Source organism: Oryctolagus cuniculus, chromosome 9 (assembly GCF_051225735.1).
Source record: "Oryctolagus cuniculus isolate XC-2025 breed Fujian yellow rabbit chromosome 9, ASM5122573v1, whole genome shotgun sequence".
NCBI classification, from domain to species: domain Eukaryota; kingdom Metazoa; phylum Chordata; class Mammalia; order Lagomorpha; family Leporidae; genus Oryctolagus; species Oryctolagus cuniculus.
The window spans coordinates 62528733-62546001 of record NC_142875.1 but is presented as its reverse complement, the minus strand read 5'-3'; the positions used below and the strand labels follow the sequence as shown (position 1 = coordinate 62546001).

At 47.7% G+C, this 17269-nt stretch overlaps 1 protein-coding gene across 4 annotated transcripts in view; it reads left to right on the top strand.

Annotated features, from left to right (window-relative positions):
- Positions 1–17269, top strand: part of ENOX1 (ecto-NOX disulfide-thiol exchanger 1) — a 409938-nt gene that overhangs the window by 326780 nt on the left and 65889 nt on the right. For all 4 annotated transcript variants that reach the window (XR_016212892.1, XM_089303638.1, XM_089303637.1 and 1 more), the window contains one exon: positions 6577–6761. Coding sequence is in view for 3 of the 4 variants with exons in the window: in XM_089303638.1 (XP_089159764.1) it covers positions 6577–6761 (185 nt within the window). In the remaining variant the exon portion in view is untranslated. The remainder of the gene's footprint in view (positions 1–6576; positions 6762–17269) is intronic.

Here is a 17269-nt window from a genome sequence, read left to right as displayed (position 1 = left end):
CATCAGTGGTTGTCATCATGGCCATTTCAGGGGTGAGACACAGCAGGATGGAAGGCAGATGCCCTCTTTCTGGTTTGAGTCAAGTCCTCAAGGCTTCCAGAAGGGTAGGTTGACTTCCACTTGGATCCTCCCCAGATTTCTCCTGCAGGAAACACGCATGCATTTTCCAAAAATGAAATTGTCCTCTCTGCTTGCACAGCAGAGCCACTTCTCAGCAGAGCCGGAAATGAAACGTTTCCTCCTGTTTGGAAGCAGCTAGTGGCTGTGGTAGGGTCCCTAGCATCCCCCACCCTTGGGCTGAAGCATTCAGTTGGGCCTACGCTACCTTGAGGACCTTAGGTCAGTGAAGGCAGTTTGAGAGGCACACCCTGCACCAGTGTGAGAGGGTGCAGATAACATGGCCCACACAGCACCTGCCTGGCACCCACAGCATGGCAGCTGCGACTGCCACTCTTACTGCTCTTGGGGTTGGGGGAAGATGGAGCCGTGTCCAGTGCTCGGGACAGTGCTGGGGCAGAGCTGGGGCCGAGCTGGGGCCATGGGTCCTGGGTGCTGGCTTGGAACAGGACTCCCCACATGGGTGCGGTCTGGAGCTGGGCTTCAGCCAAGACGAGGTCAAGGAATACAACCAGAATGACAAGGCAAGCATGGGGTTCTTTCAGAAGTATTCGTCCAAATGAGCCCAGTGCAGCCCCAGCTCGGGAAGCAGGATGTAGAATAAGCACCTCGTGCGAGGAGAAGGCCTCTGGTGAGACCGCCACACCAGCCGTGTCAGCACCACCTGGCCCTAGAAGCATTGCAGATTGCTGGGCTTCACCCCAGACCCATCGAGGTGGCAGCTCCAGGAGCAAGGCCCAGATGTGTGTGTTAATTTGCCCACCAGGAGAGTCTAGTGCAGGCCACTGTTCAGGGAATGCTGAGTTAAGAGTAACACCACCCGCTGTGTCAGTGAGTCCCCAAATTTTGGTGACTGTAAAAAAAAAATAAAAATTGTAACTTGGGCCCAGAGTAGTCCAAGGCAGATACTCGGGGTGTGCGGGCCCCTTTTCCTCCTGGGGCAACTCAGTGATCTCTGGGAACCACGCAGACTGTGCAAGGAGAGGCACTAGTCTGGGCACGCAGCGTGCGGTCTTGGCCATGGAAGAGCGCCTGGAGACCTGACACTCCACACAGGGATTCACAGGCCCTGCGAGAGTCCCCCAGCCCCAGGGCTGGGACCACAGCTGCCTTTTGAAGGGGACTGGGGGGCATGGGCAAGGCACAGGAAGGAGTCCCTGAAGACACACAGAGACCACAGGGATGGCTTCCGGGGCTCAAGTCCATTACCATCCTCCTGGGCGCTGAACTTGATGGTGAGCTGCCTTCCTGGGCAGCAGCCCATGAAATCCTTGCCAAAGACTTTCTTTGTGCTTGGGAAAGAAACATACTGTTCAGCAGCGTAGCCCAGGCACCCCAGGAGGACATCCTGCAAAGTGTGGGGAGACTGCTAAACACAGTTCCCCAAAGACGCCGAGACTAACGGTTCTGGAGAAGAGCAGATCCTCTTAGAAACAATATGTTAAAGTGCCTTATTATTTGGCTACATTTCGCCTGAGCATGAAAAAGATATTAACACACTGTCAGCTTACTGGGACATAACCCAAAATAACTTACATTTTTCATATGTTGCTAATTATTTTTCTGAGGCTGGCTCAGACTGGTAAGAGAGAGATTTCAAGGCTTTTACCAGATTATTTACTTAAAGAACTTAAGCATGCCATTATCTGTTCCCATGGAAACACAGTAATACAGGAGACAGCGGAGGTCATTCTGACCATAATTAATATAAAGAATAATGGTTTATATGGACTCCAGTAAAGGATGCAACGAGACGCTGTGATACTTGAAACCTTTCCTTCAGCAATGTAATTTGATCTGTGATTCCGTCCTCATATGCTAGTGTTGCCTTTGTTTTTCCTGGTCTAGTACTAACTGTTTTTTAAGATTGATTGATGTATTGGAAAGAGTTACAGAGAAAGAGAGGGATGGGGATCGGGGGTGGGGGGGAGGGAGAGAAAGAGAGAAACCTTCTATCTGCTGATTCACTCCCCAAATGGCTACAATGGCCAGGGCTAGGCCAGGCCAAAGCCAGGAGCCAGGAGCTTCATCTGGGTCTCCCATGTGGGTGGCAGCAGCCCAAGGACTTGGGCCATCTTCCTCTGCTTTCCCAGGTGCATTAGCAGGGAACTGGATCAGAAGTGGAGCCGCTGGGACTTGAGCTGGCACCCTTATGGGATGCTGATGTCACAGGCAATGGCTTTACCCACTACATCACAATGCCAGGCCCCTAGTACTAATTTTTAAATGTGGATTAACTTTGTTTCACAGATTTTTCCCATGTCATTATTTCATTATTATTTCATTTTTGACCCAATGCTAAAAATCCAGTGTCTAGAAGCTTTTCAAAGCTCTTAGCAACTATAAATGCATGACTCCCTGGCCTCACCTTTCCTGTGTGTGCTACAGCTTTTTCCAGTGGTTTCTCAATAAATGACTGATTAGTGAACTAATTAACCATAATCTAAAGGCACCACAAGATTCAGCTGTGCCTTTGAAAAGTCACCAAGGGAAGATTTAATTGTGTTCAGTGTGCTGTACTTTCAGGCACCTTACTGTACTCTCCTTTCTAAACTGAAAATTGGTCATCCATGGTGGGTGTTTCTTAGCTGGAGGTTCCGTTTCTTGGAACACAGTGCACTCCTCAGGGATCCTTACCAAAAGATGCACACTGGGCCGGCGCCTGCAGTGCCAGCACCCCGGGTTCTAGTCCCAGTTGGGGCGCCGGTTTTGTCCCGGTTGCTCCTCTTCCAGTCCAGCTCACTACTGTGGCCCAGGAAGGCAGTGGAGGATGGCCCAAGTCCTTGTGCCCTGCACCCGCATGGGAGACCAGGAGGAAGCACCTGGCTCCTGGCTTTGGATTGGCGCAGCGCCAGCTGTAGCAGCCATTTGGGAGGTGAACCAACGGAAGGAAGACCTTTCTCTCTGTCTCTCTCTCTCACTGTCTAACTCTGCCTGTCAAACACACACACACACACACACACACTGGAGTTTGTTTTTAATTCTCACACCTGTTTGAATGGTGGGTTTGTTATGCCGTTTCTTAAGGATAAGCTTTTCTGTAGGGACAAAAAATAGTGCGCGACACCTCTCTCAAGAAATTTTAATTGGGTACAGTGTCCTGGAAAGAACCAGAGAAATCAAAGAGTTGGCCTTCCGAGTTTTGAATTTTTAATACACTGAGACATTACACCAGGTCAGATACACCTAGGATTTTGTCTGTTAGAGGATGAGTCCAGGCAGCCTGTGTGGGGGACCAGGCCAGGGCTCAGGGCTCCCGTGTGACACCGAGTCATGTCCATGCACAGGTGACCTGCAGTTAAGTGGAGTCGATCCACAATTTCTCACCCTTTAGCGGGTAACCATTTTACTGCCTCGTGAGAACCCAACTTTTTTTTTCCTGTAAATATCAAGCTTGAAATCATTTAATCAGGAATGTAAATCAGTTATATGCCCCAGTTATAAAAATGTTGATGAGATTGGCTATGGTATTGATTTTCTTTCTCTCTTTTTTATTTACTGATTTTGGGAGGGTGGGAGGTGGGGGTTGCAGCTGTTGTTTTTACGTGTGTGTAATACTATCACTTTCCTCTTCCAGGAGTTCGAATAGCATTGTATCCTGTTTGGCAGGCACCCTGGTCACTTGACTTAGCCAAGAATAAGAATTCTCAGCAGTATCATTCCATAGGCTTAGAAGAGGGTCCCTAAAATAATGGCTGGTGCACTTTCCTGTATGTATTCATGGTCAGATAATTTATTTAGATAATGTTGCTGGCACATGCTTTATAGCTGCCTGCATTTTGTTACACAGATTTCAGCATATCTTGCAGACTATGCAATTCATTTGGAAAATGTAATTTCCATCCCTGCATACTAATCGATTTCTTCACAAACACCTGCTATCAGTTATGATAATAAAAATGCCACTCTGAATTGAAAAAGGGCCAAATAGAGCTTCCTAAGGAAATGACTTAAGTGTCTTTGAATGCTACTAAATGTAGTAATGTGCCCGTGTGGTGCCAACACTTTTTTCGTCATTTGCATTTTTGGTGATTTTCGCCCCGTTGAGGGATCCCACTCTCAAAGGAAGCTTCAGAAGCGTTTCCTTACGGATCAGTAACCCAAGCTGTCAGGAGCTGAGATCTGAAGTTGGGCTGGACAGTGTTGAGAAAACCTGAGCATACACTCCTGAGCAGCTCGGGGTCATCTGTGAGTTCACGCGTACGTCCCTGAGCACTGTGAGAACTGGCTGCTGCTTGACTTTGTACCCTCCCGTACACCAAAGCAAATTCCCTTCCTTCATCCTTTCCAGCCTCCAGCCCGTTCCACGCACCACTGCCGAACTGATCTGCCTAACTCACCAATTTTGTTGTGTCCTTCCGCTTTCCCAGGAACCTTCAGTGGTTCCCAGTTGGCTGCTCCTTGAGTGTACCTTTCCCCTCCCCACCCCCCGCCCCCTGGACATGGCTCCTCTCTCTCTCACTGCCTCCAAGCAGACACTGGCCTTTGGGGTCTAGCGTCTCTTCTTCCCGCCCCAGCTGCTCTCTCTTCAGCGTCCACCCCTGGGCTCGTACTGCTGCTCTTGCTCCTGACCGAGACACCCTGCCCCCATGCCTGGGGTTTTCCTCTTCCGCAGCCCTCTCTTGTCCCTGCAGTCTTCCTTTTTCTCTCTCTTTGGAACTCTTACAAGATGCGTTCCTTCTTCATGAAGCTGACACCAGCTTGTTTATTCACCCAGCCAACATTGTCGGTGCTTACTCTATGCCAGGCATCACACTGTTCTCTCTTCCTTGGAAGGTGTTAGTTTCCTTTTAAATATGTCATTGTAAGCTCCTTGAGTGAGGAGGCGCATTCCTCCTGCTCTTTTTGAAATCCAGCATTGCCCCGACAGGTGTGGGCATAGGAAAGTGTGCAGTCCATGCTTGTCGACTGGTTGGTCCCTGATGATCACAACTTTTCTGATTGTATGTTCTGTTTGATGAGTAGTGTTTCAGTGTGTATGGGGAGGGGGGAGAGATCGCCATTTTGCAAAGTAGAATACCTTCAAACGCTCAACTATAAGATAGTTAGCATAATTTGGTGTTGCCTATTTGAGGAGAGAACTCTCTGATGTCTCCGTGCACCTCAGTAAAGCCGTGTCACCCTGCACTTAGTGTGAAGGCAGAACATCAGGAGGCTGGCCTCCATCTGGCCCTCCGATGCTGGGTGTGGGAAGCAGTGCCTGGATATGGTATGTGCCAAGAGCCTGGTGTGCTGTCGTCTCCATCCACAGCCTCGACTTGCAACCAAGACTTATAACTTTAAAGCAGTTTATGGTAATAAGCGCTTCAAGTTTTCCTTCATTGTTCTCTTGCTTATAAAGGTTGTCTTCATTTTCTCTTGCTTCATTTTCCTGGGGAGGGGGGATGTCTGGGGACACTGTGTGAGAGCAGCAAGGGGACACTGATGTGAGACTGGCTTTGAACAGTGTGCCACGAACCAGCGACACACCAACTGACAGCAGCACGGAAACTGAGAGCAAAGACAGGTGCCGCCCGCCTGGGTTTAAAGACTTTCTGCTGCTTGATGGGATTGGTCAGTCATCACACTGCTCTGCCTCATTTCTCTCCTTTGTGAAGGTGGGCACAGCACAGCATCCACATCTTGGCTTGGTGGAGGGCCCGAGTTGGTTCCTGCGAGGCTCTGGGTCCAGCGTCTTTTACCTCGCGGGTGCCCAGCAAGCTCTTGTTATTGGAGAGGCCGTTGGGCGACATGGTGGAAACTAGGGGAAGGGCTCCCCCATCATCAGCCCCGGTTTGCTTTTCACACTTCCCTTTGGTTCAGTCTCTGCTGTTTCTGCGGCTGTGAGATGGGTAAGGCCCTGAGCTCACTGCCTTGGTTTCTCAGTAAGGTGGAGATGCAGATGAAGTCTCAGTCTACACCTAGAGAATTGTAGGTTTCAGGGGGAGTATGAGAGTCACCACTCAGTCTTCATAGGGAAGAAGAGGTTAGTCTACTGGTGAAACAGGTGGAATAGAATTTGTGCCGTGTGTTGCAGTAGTAGAGCAGGAAGGAATGGCGTGCCTCTAAATCCCTCCGTCCCCTGGGCTGCTGCTCCTGCCTGAGTCTACAGACCCGCTGGTCACTGAAAGGAAGGCCTGTAGAAAGGGAGCGGACAGTCGAGCATTAGCAAGACTCGTTGCCTGGAGTTCTGAATGTTGTCCTCACCTAGCAACACACAGCGGTTTCTGCGAGGGGTTGAGGTCAAGAGGTAAGAATCTGGAAAGAATTAGTCCTGGGCCCACAGGAAACATTCATACCTCAGATGGGACAAATAGGAAACATAAAATTCCCCAAAGAGGCAACATACACTAAGCGAGAAACACGGAGCCCCCAGGTAAGAAGGCCTCGCGGTTCTGTTTCTGAGCTGCTAGGAAGGTGGGAGAGACTCCCCTTTGCCGGAAGGGCTCTCACCTGGCACCCGTTCTGTTTGTCCTTTAGCCCTGGCTGCGCAGGCCTACGCCCTGAAGGAAGAGAATGACAGTCTTCGCTGGCAGCTGGATGCCTACAGGAACGAGGTGGAGCTGCTCAAACAGGAGAAAGAACAGCTCTTTCGCACGGAAGAAAACCTCACCAAGGACCAGCAGCTGCAGTTCCTGCAGCAAACCATGCAAGGCATGCAGCAGGTACCAGCCCAGATCTCTCTCTGTATAATTTCTCCTTGTTTAGATAAAGGAGTGCGTGTATTAAGTGGAAGTGACTTGGCAGCTGTATGCGGGCAAGGGTAGACTTGAAGAAACAAACACCGGTAATGAACTCCAGAGAAAGGGACAGTGCTTATGACTGTGGGTGGAAGGGTTGAATCTGGAAGAAAACCAAGCTAAAGAAATGAGGCGGAGGACAGCAGTCTGGAGGTAGGAAATAAAGGCAGAGAAAGTAGGGGATTGAAAGGTTGCGCATGGAATATCGCTGTAACCAGGTGGGTTGTCCAAGGGTGCTTGTCTAGCAAGGAGCGCCAGTGGAAACTTGGAGACATTGCTTGGAGCTGTCAGCAGAAAGGCATTTATTGGGTTTTCCAAACAAGCAGCAAGGGGAACTGGTGATCAAAAAACAGGCTCCCCGACCAGCCAAGAGTTACAAGTTTTGCAGGCCTTGCTTCTGGGGAGGCTACGCCTATTCAGTAAGTTTTAGGGAAATCTGGGGAGGTGGCATGGTATGCATGCTCAAAAGGCACGGGAATGCCCCTACATGTTCCATAGGTCCCCTGTTTGATTGGAGGTGGAGACTGGAGCGCTATAACCAAAGGAGGTTGGAGGGCCCATGTCAACAGGTGACACGAGCTCCTTAAATTGGCCACAGCTGAAGCGGCACTTGCACTTTGTTGATAAATGTTGGCCACTGACCCGTGTCTTCACCCAGGCAGCAGCCTCACATCTATCTGCAAGAGGCCCTGGCTGTTCTCAGTTGGGGTTTAGTCCAGGCTGGGTTATTGCCTTAGCAGGTGGCATGGCCGCTTCAAGCCCAGCGGACAGCCCATCCTTGCCACTGGTGTCGCCTGTGCTTTTTTTTTTTTTTTTTTTTTTTTTTTTTTTTTTGACAGGCAGACTGGACAGTGAGAGAGAGAGACAGAGAGAAAGGTCTTCCTTTTTGCCATTGGTTCACCCTCCAATGGCCGCCGCGGCCAGCGCGCTGTGGCCAGTGCACCACGCTGATCCGATGGCAGGAGCCAGGTGCTTCTCCTGGTCTCCCATGGGGTGCAGGGCCCAAGTACTTAGACCATCCTCCACTGCACTCCCTGGCCCCAGCAGAGAGCTGGCCTGGAAGAGGGGCAACCGGGATAGAATCCGGCGCCCCAGCCGGGACTAGAACCCGGTGTGCCGGCGCCGCAAGGCGGAGGATTAGCCTGTTGAGCCACGGCGCCGGCCATCGCCTGTGCTTTTAATTACGGTACAGAGCAGAACAGTTGATTTCACCAAAGCGGCTTTGTTTATCTTGTGTGCCTTCAGGCCAGTATAAGGTAAACTAGACTGTTTCCACTCCTGCCGGGCTAGAGGTAGGACGGAATCAGAGTCTCTGGACAGACTAGGGATCTAAGAAGTGTTTGTTGAGGGAGTGGATGCAGCACCAGGGTTTTGGGGGAAAGGTGACTCGAGCAACAGAGCAACAGCCGTGCTTTTGTTGAAGTGCGCCAGGCTTCGGCCAGGCAAGCTGAGTCTAAAGATGGGACTCCATGGCGTTCGTGAGAACGGAGGTGGATGCTGAGGGCTGTGGGGCTGGGAAAAGGAATGTGCCCTGTGGGAATGAGGCTGAGGCGAGAGGAAAATTGGGGTGTTGGCCCTGGGTGAGTAGAATCCACGCTGGGCTTGTACCTGAAAACATCAACTGATGTTTGATGTTCTGGGGTGTTTGGGCTATGAATAGTAAAACATGTCTTTATCACACATGAATACATTTAGGATTTAGTTATTTATTTGAAAGAGTGACAGAAAGGGAAACAGAGAGGGGGAGATGGAGAGAGACAGGGAGAGTGGGAGGGAGAGGGAGAGACTCTTCCATTCACTGGTTCACTCTCCAAATGTCTTCAACAGCTGGGGTTGGACCAGGCTGAAGCCAGGAGCCAGGAACTCCATACGGGCATCTCACGTGGATGGCAGGAACCCCAGCACTTGAGCCACCATTTGCCAACTCCCGGGCACGTTAGCAAGCAGCTAGATTAGAAGCACAGAGTAGCTAGGACTCAAACCAGTCACTCCTGGGTGTAATGCAGGCATCCCAAATGGCAGCGTAACCCACTGCACCAGAACACCTGCCGTAAACCTGAGTGTTTTTAAATGACCCCTCTGGCTGTACAAGTCCAACCAGTATTTTCTGAAAGGAAAAAAAAGATTGTTTTTAAACAAGGGAACTAGAGTAGGATAGTGAGAAGTTAAATAATTTATAGGATTTTTTAAAAATTCCCCCAGTCAGATTTACCCCTTTCTCAGATCGGAAGCTTGCATTGCCAGCAGACTGTCTTAGCAGTTAGGGGTGACTACTAGAGAAGCATTGAGCCTAAGGGGAACAGGGACTGAGAGGGAGGGAGAGAGAAAGGAGGCACGAATCGGAAAATGAGCAGTCAATGACCAAGTCACTGAAATTACGCCTTAAACATCTCTCACTATTTTAAAGCAATTTTGGAGTCCTGGCTTTGAGTCCTCACTAGTTGATGTTCACAGTGTGTGTTAGACTAATCAGTGAGATTCAGAGGTCAGAGCCAGCCAGGAAAATGTCATTGAAGACATTGCTCAGGTCCCTGCACTTGGAAATGGCTGGAACAGCTGCCGTGCGGGGCTCCTGGGGTTGTCCATATGCCTCGACATTGGGTGTGTGTGGGAGCATTTGCCAGGATGACAGTCTGTGGGTGTCCCCAAAGAGCATGACGCCAGCCCCAGCCCACACGCTGCCGCCACGCTTCAAGTAACAGGCCCTCTTTTCCTCCGGAAAAGATGACGCCAACAGCTTTAGAAGTCGGCGAAACCTTTAAGGCTGTTGAAGATTGAAATCGGGGAGAAATCAGAGGCCATGAGGATGAGCCACTCCATCAAGAAAGCCCGTGCTAGGTTTCAGCACTGAGGCAGTGAGAGCCACAGGCCTGGTCCACAAAGGAGCGAGTCTCTGCCTGCGCCCCAGCCCTCTTCAGGGAGGGGATTTAGCTGTTGGAACTGCTGATACAAGTGCAGAGTCTCACTGTTGGTAGGAAACCAGCCTTAACTATAGTTGTTTGCTTATTTTTTTCTTTCAGTGTGATTTGGTTTGGTTTGAGCAACAGAATCTGATTGTATCACAGTTCCCAAGTCTTCTAGTACAAGATCTGAGTGTCAGCAGGAGTGGTTGCTTGGAAGGGCTGTGACAGAGCATCTGGTCCCTGCCTCTCCCAGCTTCTGGGGTGTGCTGTGTTCTCTGGCCTTCCTTAGCTTATAGTCACATCACTTTCTCACTCGCCTTCATCTTCACATGGCTGTGTGTGTGTGTGTGTGTGTGTGTACAGATTTCTGCTTTTTATCAGAAGGTGGCACCCATCAGATTAGGGTCCCCCCTCCTTCTCAGGATGACCTCACCTTCACCATGTTTCAATGACCCCATGTGTGCCTAAGGTCACTATTAGTGGTAGAGGTTAGGACTTCAACACCTGGACTGGGGACAGGCACAGTCCAATCTGTAACAGACACACGGTGGATCATCAGATGTAGTTACTGAATGGGGGACAAATAGACAAAGGCCCAGTGGCAGACACTGGTACGGGGGCTGTAGGGAGCTCTGGGCTGTTTGAGAGCAAGGCAGGGAGGTGAGAGCTGATGCTTGGAGGCATGAGTCGGGCCTTCGCACTTAATCCACACTGACTGCCATGATGTTAACCTTTCCCGATCTCTGAGGCAACACATCTTACATGTGCTTTCTGAAAGCCATATTTCTGCCATAAATCAGTTACCACAACTTGCTCCTTTGAATCCCACCCCCAGAGAATTCTCCCGATTTTAAAACCTACCCACAGTCCGCCCATTATCCAAGCCATAAATTACAAACTCATAGTCTCACACACACGTCGGCTGGGAGAGGAGGGGTTGCAGTCTGTCTGTGTTTGGGAAATAATTTCCGTATCAAAAAAACAAAGAAAGATCCTGAATGACTTTGGAACCAGTGGGAAATCTTAGCATGGCCCTCGGGTTTAGCCAAAAAACATTCTCAGCTTTCTTCTTTTAATCCCTTAAGGACATGTTCACTAACATCACACAGTTTCTCATGCATTCGTGAAGAAAACATTATGGGCAGGTTCCTAAAAATGAAAAACCCTGGGGAGACTTGGAATATTTCTGAGTTTACTCCTGCACTGCATGGGAGTCAGGATTTAATCATTTCAGAAGCACCACACAAAAAGAAAGAATAGCTTGTATCCACGGTAACGTGTAGCCTTCACCGGATCAGAGGCTGTGGGTGAAGTGAACCTGTCTCTGAATGGGGAAGTTGTGTTTGTTTTCTTTCTTTCATTTCTGTCTTTAGGTACACAAGTAAAGAATACATGTATTTTACACTCTTATTTATCTTCAGGTTACTGTGCTGAGTTGTTTTGTTGATTTTATTGCTGTAAAATTTATCTACAAGAAGACATACTCTTTTTAGGTATACAGTTCTATGTGTTACCACCGCACCTCCACCAGTATATGAATCAGTTCCATCACCCATTCCTTCACGCCCTCTTTGAGACAACCCTGCTCCCAAAAACCAGTGTTTTTTTTTTTTTTTTTTTTTAATTTCCATTCTAGAATGCCCTAGAAGGAGGATCCTACAATTTGCAATCTCTGGGGTCTGGTTTCTTTCACAGTATTTTTTGTCTTTATTCATGATGATAAGTGAATATGCTATATTGACTTAAAATTTGAAAGTTTGAACATCAGAATTCTTTTTGAAGTCTGTGTAAATCATATTGACTGGTTAAATATTCAGATTGCAACAGGATATCATTCAACTCTGCTGATCATAAACTGTGTATGACTAATGATGATTATGTCAGAAAGTTTCTTTCTAAACAAGGAAGCCAATGCTTTTTGGAAGTGTTAGCAAATCTAGTCTGAAAACCAGCTGTCTTAACAGTAAACCATTGGCCCATGTAGAGCAATGGCTCTTGAACAGTCTTAGCTCGACACTAGCAAGGCCCAGGGCTAGTCAGCTGTCGTGAGAACTTTTAGCAACAGACAATCAGAAAAAAAAAATGGGAAAACAAAGATTATTAAGATCAACACCATTTTAGAAATAACACGTATTTTTATCTAACACAGAGTAGAACATATCATGTGTTTTCTATGTGTTTTCTTGCAAAGTCTCACTGATTTAGACTAATCTTATCATTACTTTCCTAAAATATAGTAACTCATTTTTTTGCCAAATGTTGGACAACAATTTGTATTTGGGATATATATTAAGGAATAAATTAAAGTGTTTTGAAATTAGAACTTCAATGTGTTCCTCTGACTACTTTGGCAAATTCAGTGTGTCTTCTGAAATCTTATTTATACTATTAAATATTAGAGATGGGGAAAAGTTTGCACTCCATAAAATGAACATGTCAAAATAAAGATAATACTAATGGCAACAGGAGTGGTACTGGGAGTGGTGATGATATGGGCTGTGGCAGTGAGGTAGCCTTGGTGGTAAAGATGGCTGTGGTAGTACAGGTAACTGTGGTGACCATGATGGTGACACTGGCTGTGATGGTGAAGGTACCTATGGTGGTAAAAGGTAGCTGGTTTTGGGATATGTTGGCCATTGTGGTAAAGGCAGTTGGTTTTGGTCATGAAAGTAGCTATTGTGTGGAGGTGGGCTATGGTCCTGAAAGTGATTATGGCTGTGATGGTGCAGATGGCTGTGATAGTGACGGTGACTGTTGGTGATGTTGGCTGTGATGGTGAAGGTGGTTGTGATAGTGACGGTGACTGTTGGTGATGTTGGCTGTGGTGATGTATATGTGCTGCTGAAGCGAGCACAAGGCTGTGGTGATGAAGATGGTTGTGATAGTGACAGTGACTGTTGGTGATGTTGGCTGTGATGGTGCAGATGGCTGTGATAGTGACGGTGACTGTTGGTGATGTTGGCTGTGATGGTGCAGATGGCTGTGATAGTGACGGTGACTGTTGGTGATGTTGGCTGTGATGGTGAAGGTGGTTGTGATAGTGACGGTGACTGTTGGTGATGTTGGCTGTGGTGATGAAGGTGACTATGGCTGTGATGATGAAGGTGGCTGTGATAGTGACGGTGACTGTTGGTGTTGGCTGTGGTAGTAAAGATGGCTGTGATAGTGACAGTGACTGTTGGTGATGTTGGCTGTGATGAAGATGGTTGTGATAGTGACTGTTGGTGATGTTGGCTGTGATGGTGAAGATAGTTGTGATAGTAATGGTGACTATTGGTGATGTTGGCTGTGGTGGGAAGGTGACTGTTAGGGGAAAGTTGGTTGTGAGGAGAAGGTTGCTGTGCTAAGAATGTTGGTGCTTTTAATGATTAAAGCCTTTTAGGAAAAGCGAAAATGGCTATTTCCAAGCATATTTTAAATTTCTTTAAAAATGGCATGTCCCTTGAAAGTTGTAGAAATCCTGAAAACACAGAGGCCCTGATGTGATGCTGCTAGCTGACTTCAGGAGACAGTGTCACAAGAAGTGGGTGACCTGCGCGCAGCGGCAAGAACACCACAGTGTAACAGGAGCCCGTTTGCTGCAGTGGCCTCTCCTCTCCCGCAATCAGTTTCACTCTTGTTTCCTACTGTTAGCTTCTGTCTGCGGCACGCTCCAGCCCGCCAGCAGCTGCGCTAGTGGATGTTCTGTGCCTGTTATCCTCTTCCTCCTGCTTTCTGGTCTAGTGTTACCTTTCATCTTTTTCCACTGAAGTTTCTGCTTGATAATCATTTTGTCTCCAGACGTTTATTTCATCCCTTAATTGTGGCCTTTAATGCAATCTTATTCTTCTTTTATGGTTGAAGTATCTTCTCAAATGTCTTTGAGAGTACTGATTAGAATTTTTTAAAGTCCTTTCCATCGCTGAGCCATTTCTGTGTATCCCGCTGGATACTGGACTTTTGGGTTTCAGTCTCTGTCTTGTGTGCAGGGTTCTTCAGCAGGGAGGCGATGGGTGGGCATCTGGATGGGTATAGAAATGAAAGCCTTGGTTTACTTCACTGGGGAGCTCTGGTTGTTTGCTGGGGTCCAGGTCTCCTGCGTGGCTGGGTCTGTCTCCCTGCAGGGGCTGACTTAGGGCTCCTTGACCTTCAGCCTTCATTTTCAGGAGAGTCGGGATCCCACAAATGCGAGAATCTGCAATCCACTGGGAACTCCCTGGACCTGCCCCTCTGTTCTTTGTTCTTACACATTGATTCATTGACCTTCATTTGAATTCAGTCTCTGGAGGAAAGAAACAGATGCACACATGTGCATGTACTGATCTGGCATCTTTAAAGGAGTCTGTCTTGGTGGCTTTTCACTTTAACCTCCGGTCTTGGAATGTATTCTTGGTTAGCATGTGCACCAGGGCAGTGGGGTGGGGGTGGGGAAGAAGGATAGCACATTATTCTGGCTCTCCAGACACACAGGGAAAACAACAACAACAGGCGTGTTTATGAATGTCTAGGAGAAAGGCTCTCTGGAACTTAAAGCAGCATATTTTGGTATAACTGTCTCAGACTGAAGAGGCAAATGCATACATTAAACGTTTTAGAGAAAAGAAAAATAAGACAAATAGTCACGAAACAGTGACATGCAAGAAGATGAAACATGTAATAACGATTAAGAAATTGCAAGTAAACATTAAGCCTGGAAGTCAAGGTGCCCACATTGGGGATGTCTAAGTACATGGGTTTGATTCCCAGCTCTGACTTCTGACTCCCACTCCCCACTAATGCAGACCTTGGAAGGCAGTGTGATGGCTCAAGGCACTGGGTTCCTGACACCCATGTGGGAAACCCCAACAACAGCATGCCAGGCTCCTGGCCCCAGCCCAATCCCAGTCCAGCCCTGACAGTTGATGGCATTTGGAGAATCAACCAGCACAGAGGAGCTCACTCTCTCGCTCTCTCGCTCTCTCTCTACCTCTCAAATAAATATTTTAAAGAGTGAGAGTTGTTTAAGTCTGTTAAGCACTCTATTTCTGTTTCTTGTCCTATAAAAGAGAAGGAGGCAGAGAAGTAGGGGAACAAAGTTGGTGATAGGGAGGAGGGCATGCCTCAGCTCAAATGGACATGCAGGGAGGAGCAGAGTAGAGGCTGCACCAGGTCAGAGGACAAGGATGCGCAGAGATAATGGGAGGATCCAGGGGAGGAACAGAAAGTTATTCCTCTATAGTTAATTTTTCTTCCTTTTTAAAAAAGTTTTATTTATTTGAGAGGCATAGTTACAGACAGAGAGAGAGACAAAGAGAGAGGTTTTCCATCCACTGGTTCACTCCCCAAATGGTTACCACTGTCAGAGTTGAGCCGATCCAAAACCAGGAGCCAAGAGCCTCTTCCAGGTCTCCCACGTGGGTGCAGAGGCCCAAGCACTTGGACCATCCTCTGCTGCTTTCCCAGGTACATTAGCAGAGAGCTGCATCAGAAGTGGAGCAGCCAGGACTCGAACCAGCACCCATAGGGAATGCCAGTTTCATGGGCTGAGACTTAACCTACTACGCCACAGCACTGCCCCAGTTTTTATTTTTTTCTTAAGAAGGAAATTGGCACAAACATAGAACAAGAAAAGGGGGAAACAGAAACATCCTCTAAAAGAATAAATTCAATAGTTTTACAATGCTATACTATAATTTAGGAAATATTTAAAGAGTAGATATAGAATGTGGAAAAAAATAAGAACTGATCAGACTGGGATTTCAGTTGCAGTATTAATGAAGGGATCTGATACCCTCTAAGAGTTCATGAACCTCAAAAATGTTCGATGAGAGGGAAGAATTAGTACGTACGTGATCTTGTTGTTGATTCATTTAGGAAGAAGCTTTTAGCAACATTATTATAATATGTGCAACATGTGAAAATATTGTACAACAGTACAGAAGAGAATTCAGTAACGCTGGATGAGACCAGGAAAATCTCCTTATAACGTAGAGAAAGAGGCTTTTCCTTTAGGCTCTTAAGTACAAGTAGTAAAACGTTTCCCTTTAGGAAGTTCAGAAAAATGTGTGTGTATAAACAGGCACCCCCACACTTACAAAACCTCAAGTTTCATAAGCTGTGGCTGCAGAGAATACTCCATGTGCATCTGGTTCCATTTCAGCTACTCAGGTTGAAGCTTCTTTATGAATAGAAAAGCGTGTGCAACATTTCCTACATCCATACTAGAAGCCACTGTCATTTTACTAAGAATCAGGAAAATCATAAAACACGTACCTCTCTCCAGTGCTGTGCATTGAAGAAGGCTCCGTGACCACTTGTATGCCAGGGCTCCTACAGAGCAGCAGATTTGGGGTCCAGCATGGCCTTCCTTTCCTTGCATTGAACCACCCAGAGTTCATCATTTCTTTTTCACCCCATTCTTCAGCCAACTAGCTTGGGGTGATACATCACCATAGCAGCCCAGGTGATGAAAGTCCGCATTTATAATGCCATGGCATTGTGGATGAGACCCCTCAAGGTCACGAGTAGAGTCCCAGCATGTGCGTGGTCTGAGTTTGCAGATCACGTCTCCCATACAGCTGAGTAAAGCTGTGCATCGCACTTCAGAGTGAGACTCTGGAAGGGCTTGGTAGCTGCACATGCAGCTGGAAACAGAAACCAGTTCTCCAGTTCTTGGCCCAGAGTTTTCCATTACCAAGTCCTGCCTGTTGGAGGTGATCACACTTGACATGCCTGCCATGTGTTAGAGGTTTGGGAGCTTTCAGAGCACTTCCCTGTTTGACTCTGGACAAGGTGCACAGAGTGGAAGTGAAGATAGTAGAGAGGAGACATCCTTACATTATTTGTAGTGGTTTCAGGTGAGGCTGGGCCACTGGGTACCTTGCTGTCTTCCTTGGATGGAGGGCAGAAGATGAAGAAGGAGATAAGCTGTATTCATGCCACCCGGAGGCAGGAATAGGGAAATGAAAATACTGAACTAGTGGAAGGAAAAGTTGGCTCCAGCTTGGAACATATTCTGTTCTACTTTGAGAAAGTCTGGTCATCTAGACTTGGGTTCCTCCTCCGGAGAATGGGTCTTGCTGCACTCAATAAGGCTTGGCTATAACGAAATGAGATCGTGTGTGTGGTCTCCCTTTGAAAAGCTGTTACCCCACATGCAAATTGTGATTGCCATATTCTGTGTGAAAATATGAAAGGCTATATGGTTTAAGAGAAGATCCAGCATTCACAGGGTTGAGTCTGGATGAGTCTCGGGCTACATTTCCTGATCCTGATGTGGCCCGTGCTGTGGCTTCTTCGCCTCTCCTCGCAGGAAGGCTCACTCTCTCCGGTTAACTCACAAAGCACTTTTACATTGATTCACTCCATCCTCATCGTAGCTCAGGAACACATGAGCCTATCCCAGTCCATCAGGTAAGAAATTGAAACCTAGAGGTTCCAAGTGATTGGCCCAGGGCACAGGTACAGTTGGCAGCACCCGAACTCCGCAGATCTGTGCCTGACCACCGCCCCTGTTCTCGCTGTTCCTCCATAGCTTTCTGAATTGCACCCTGAGCCTTGTGCTTCTGGCCT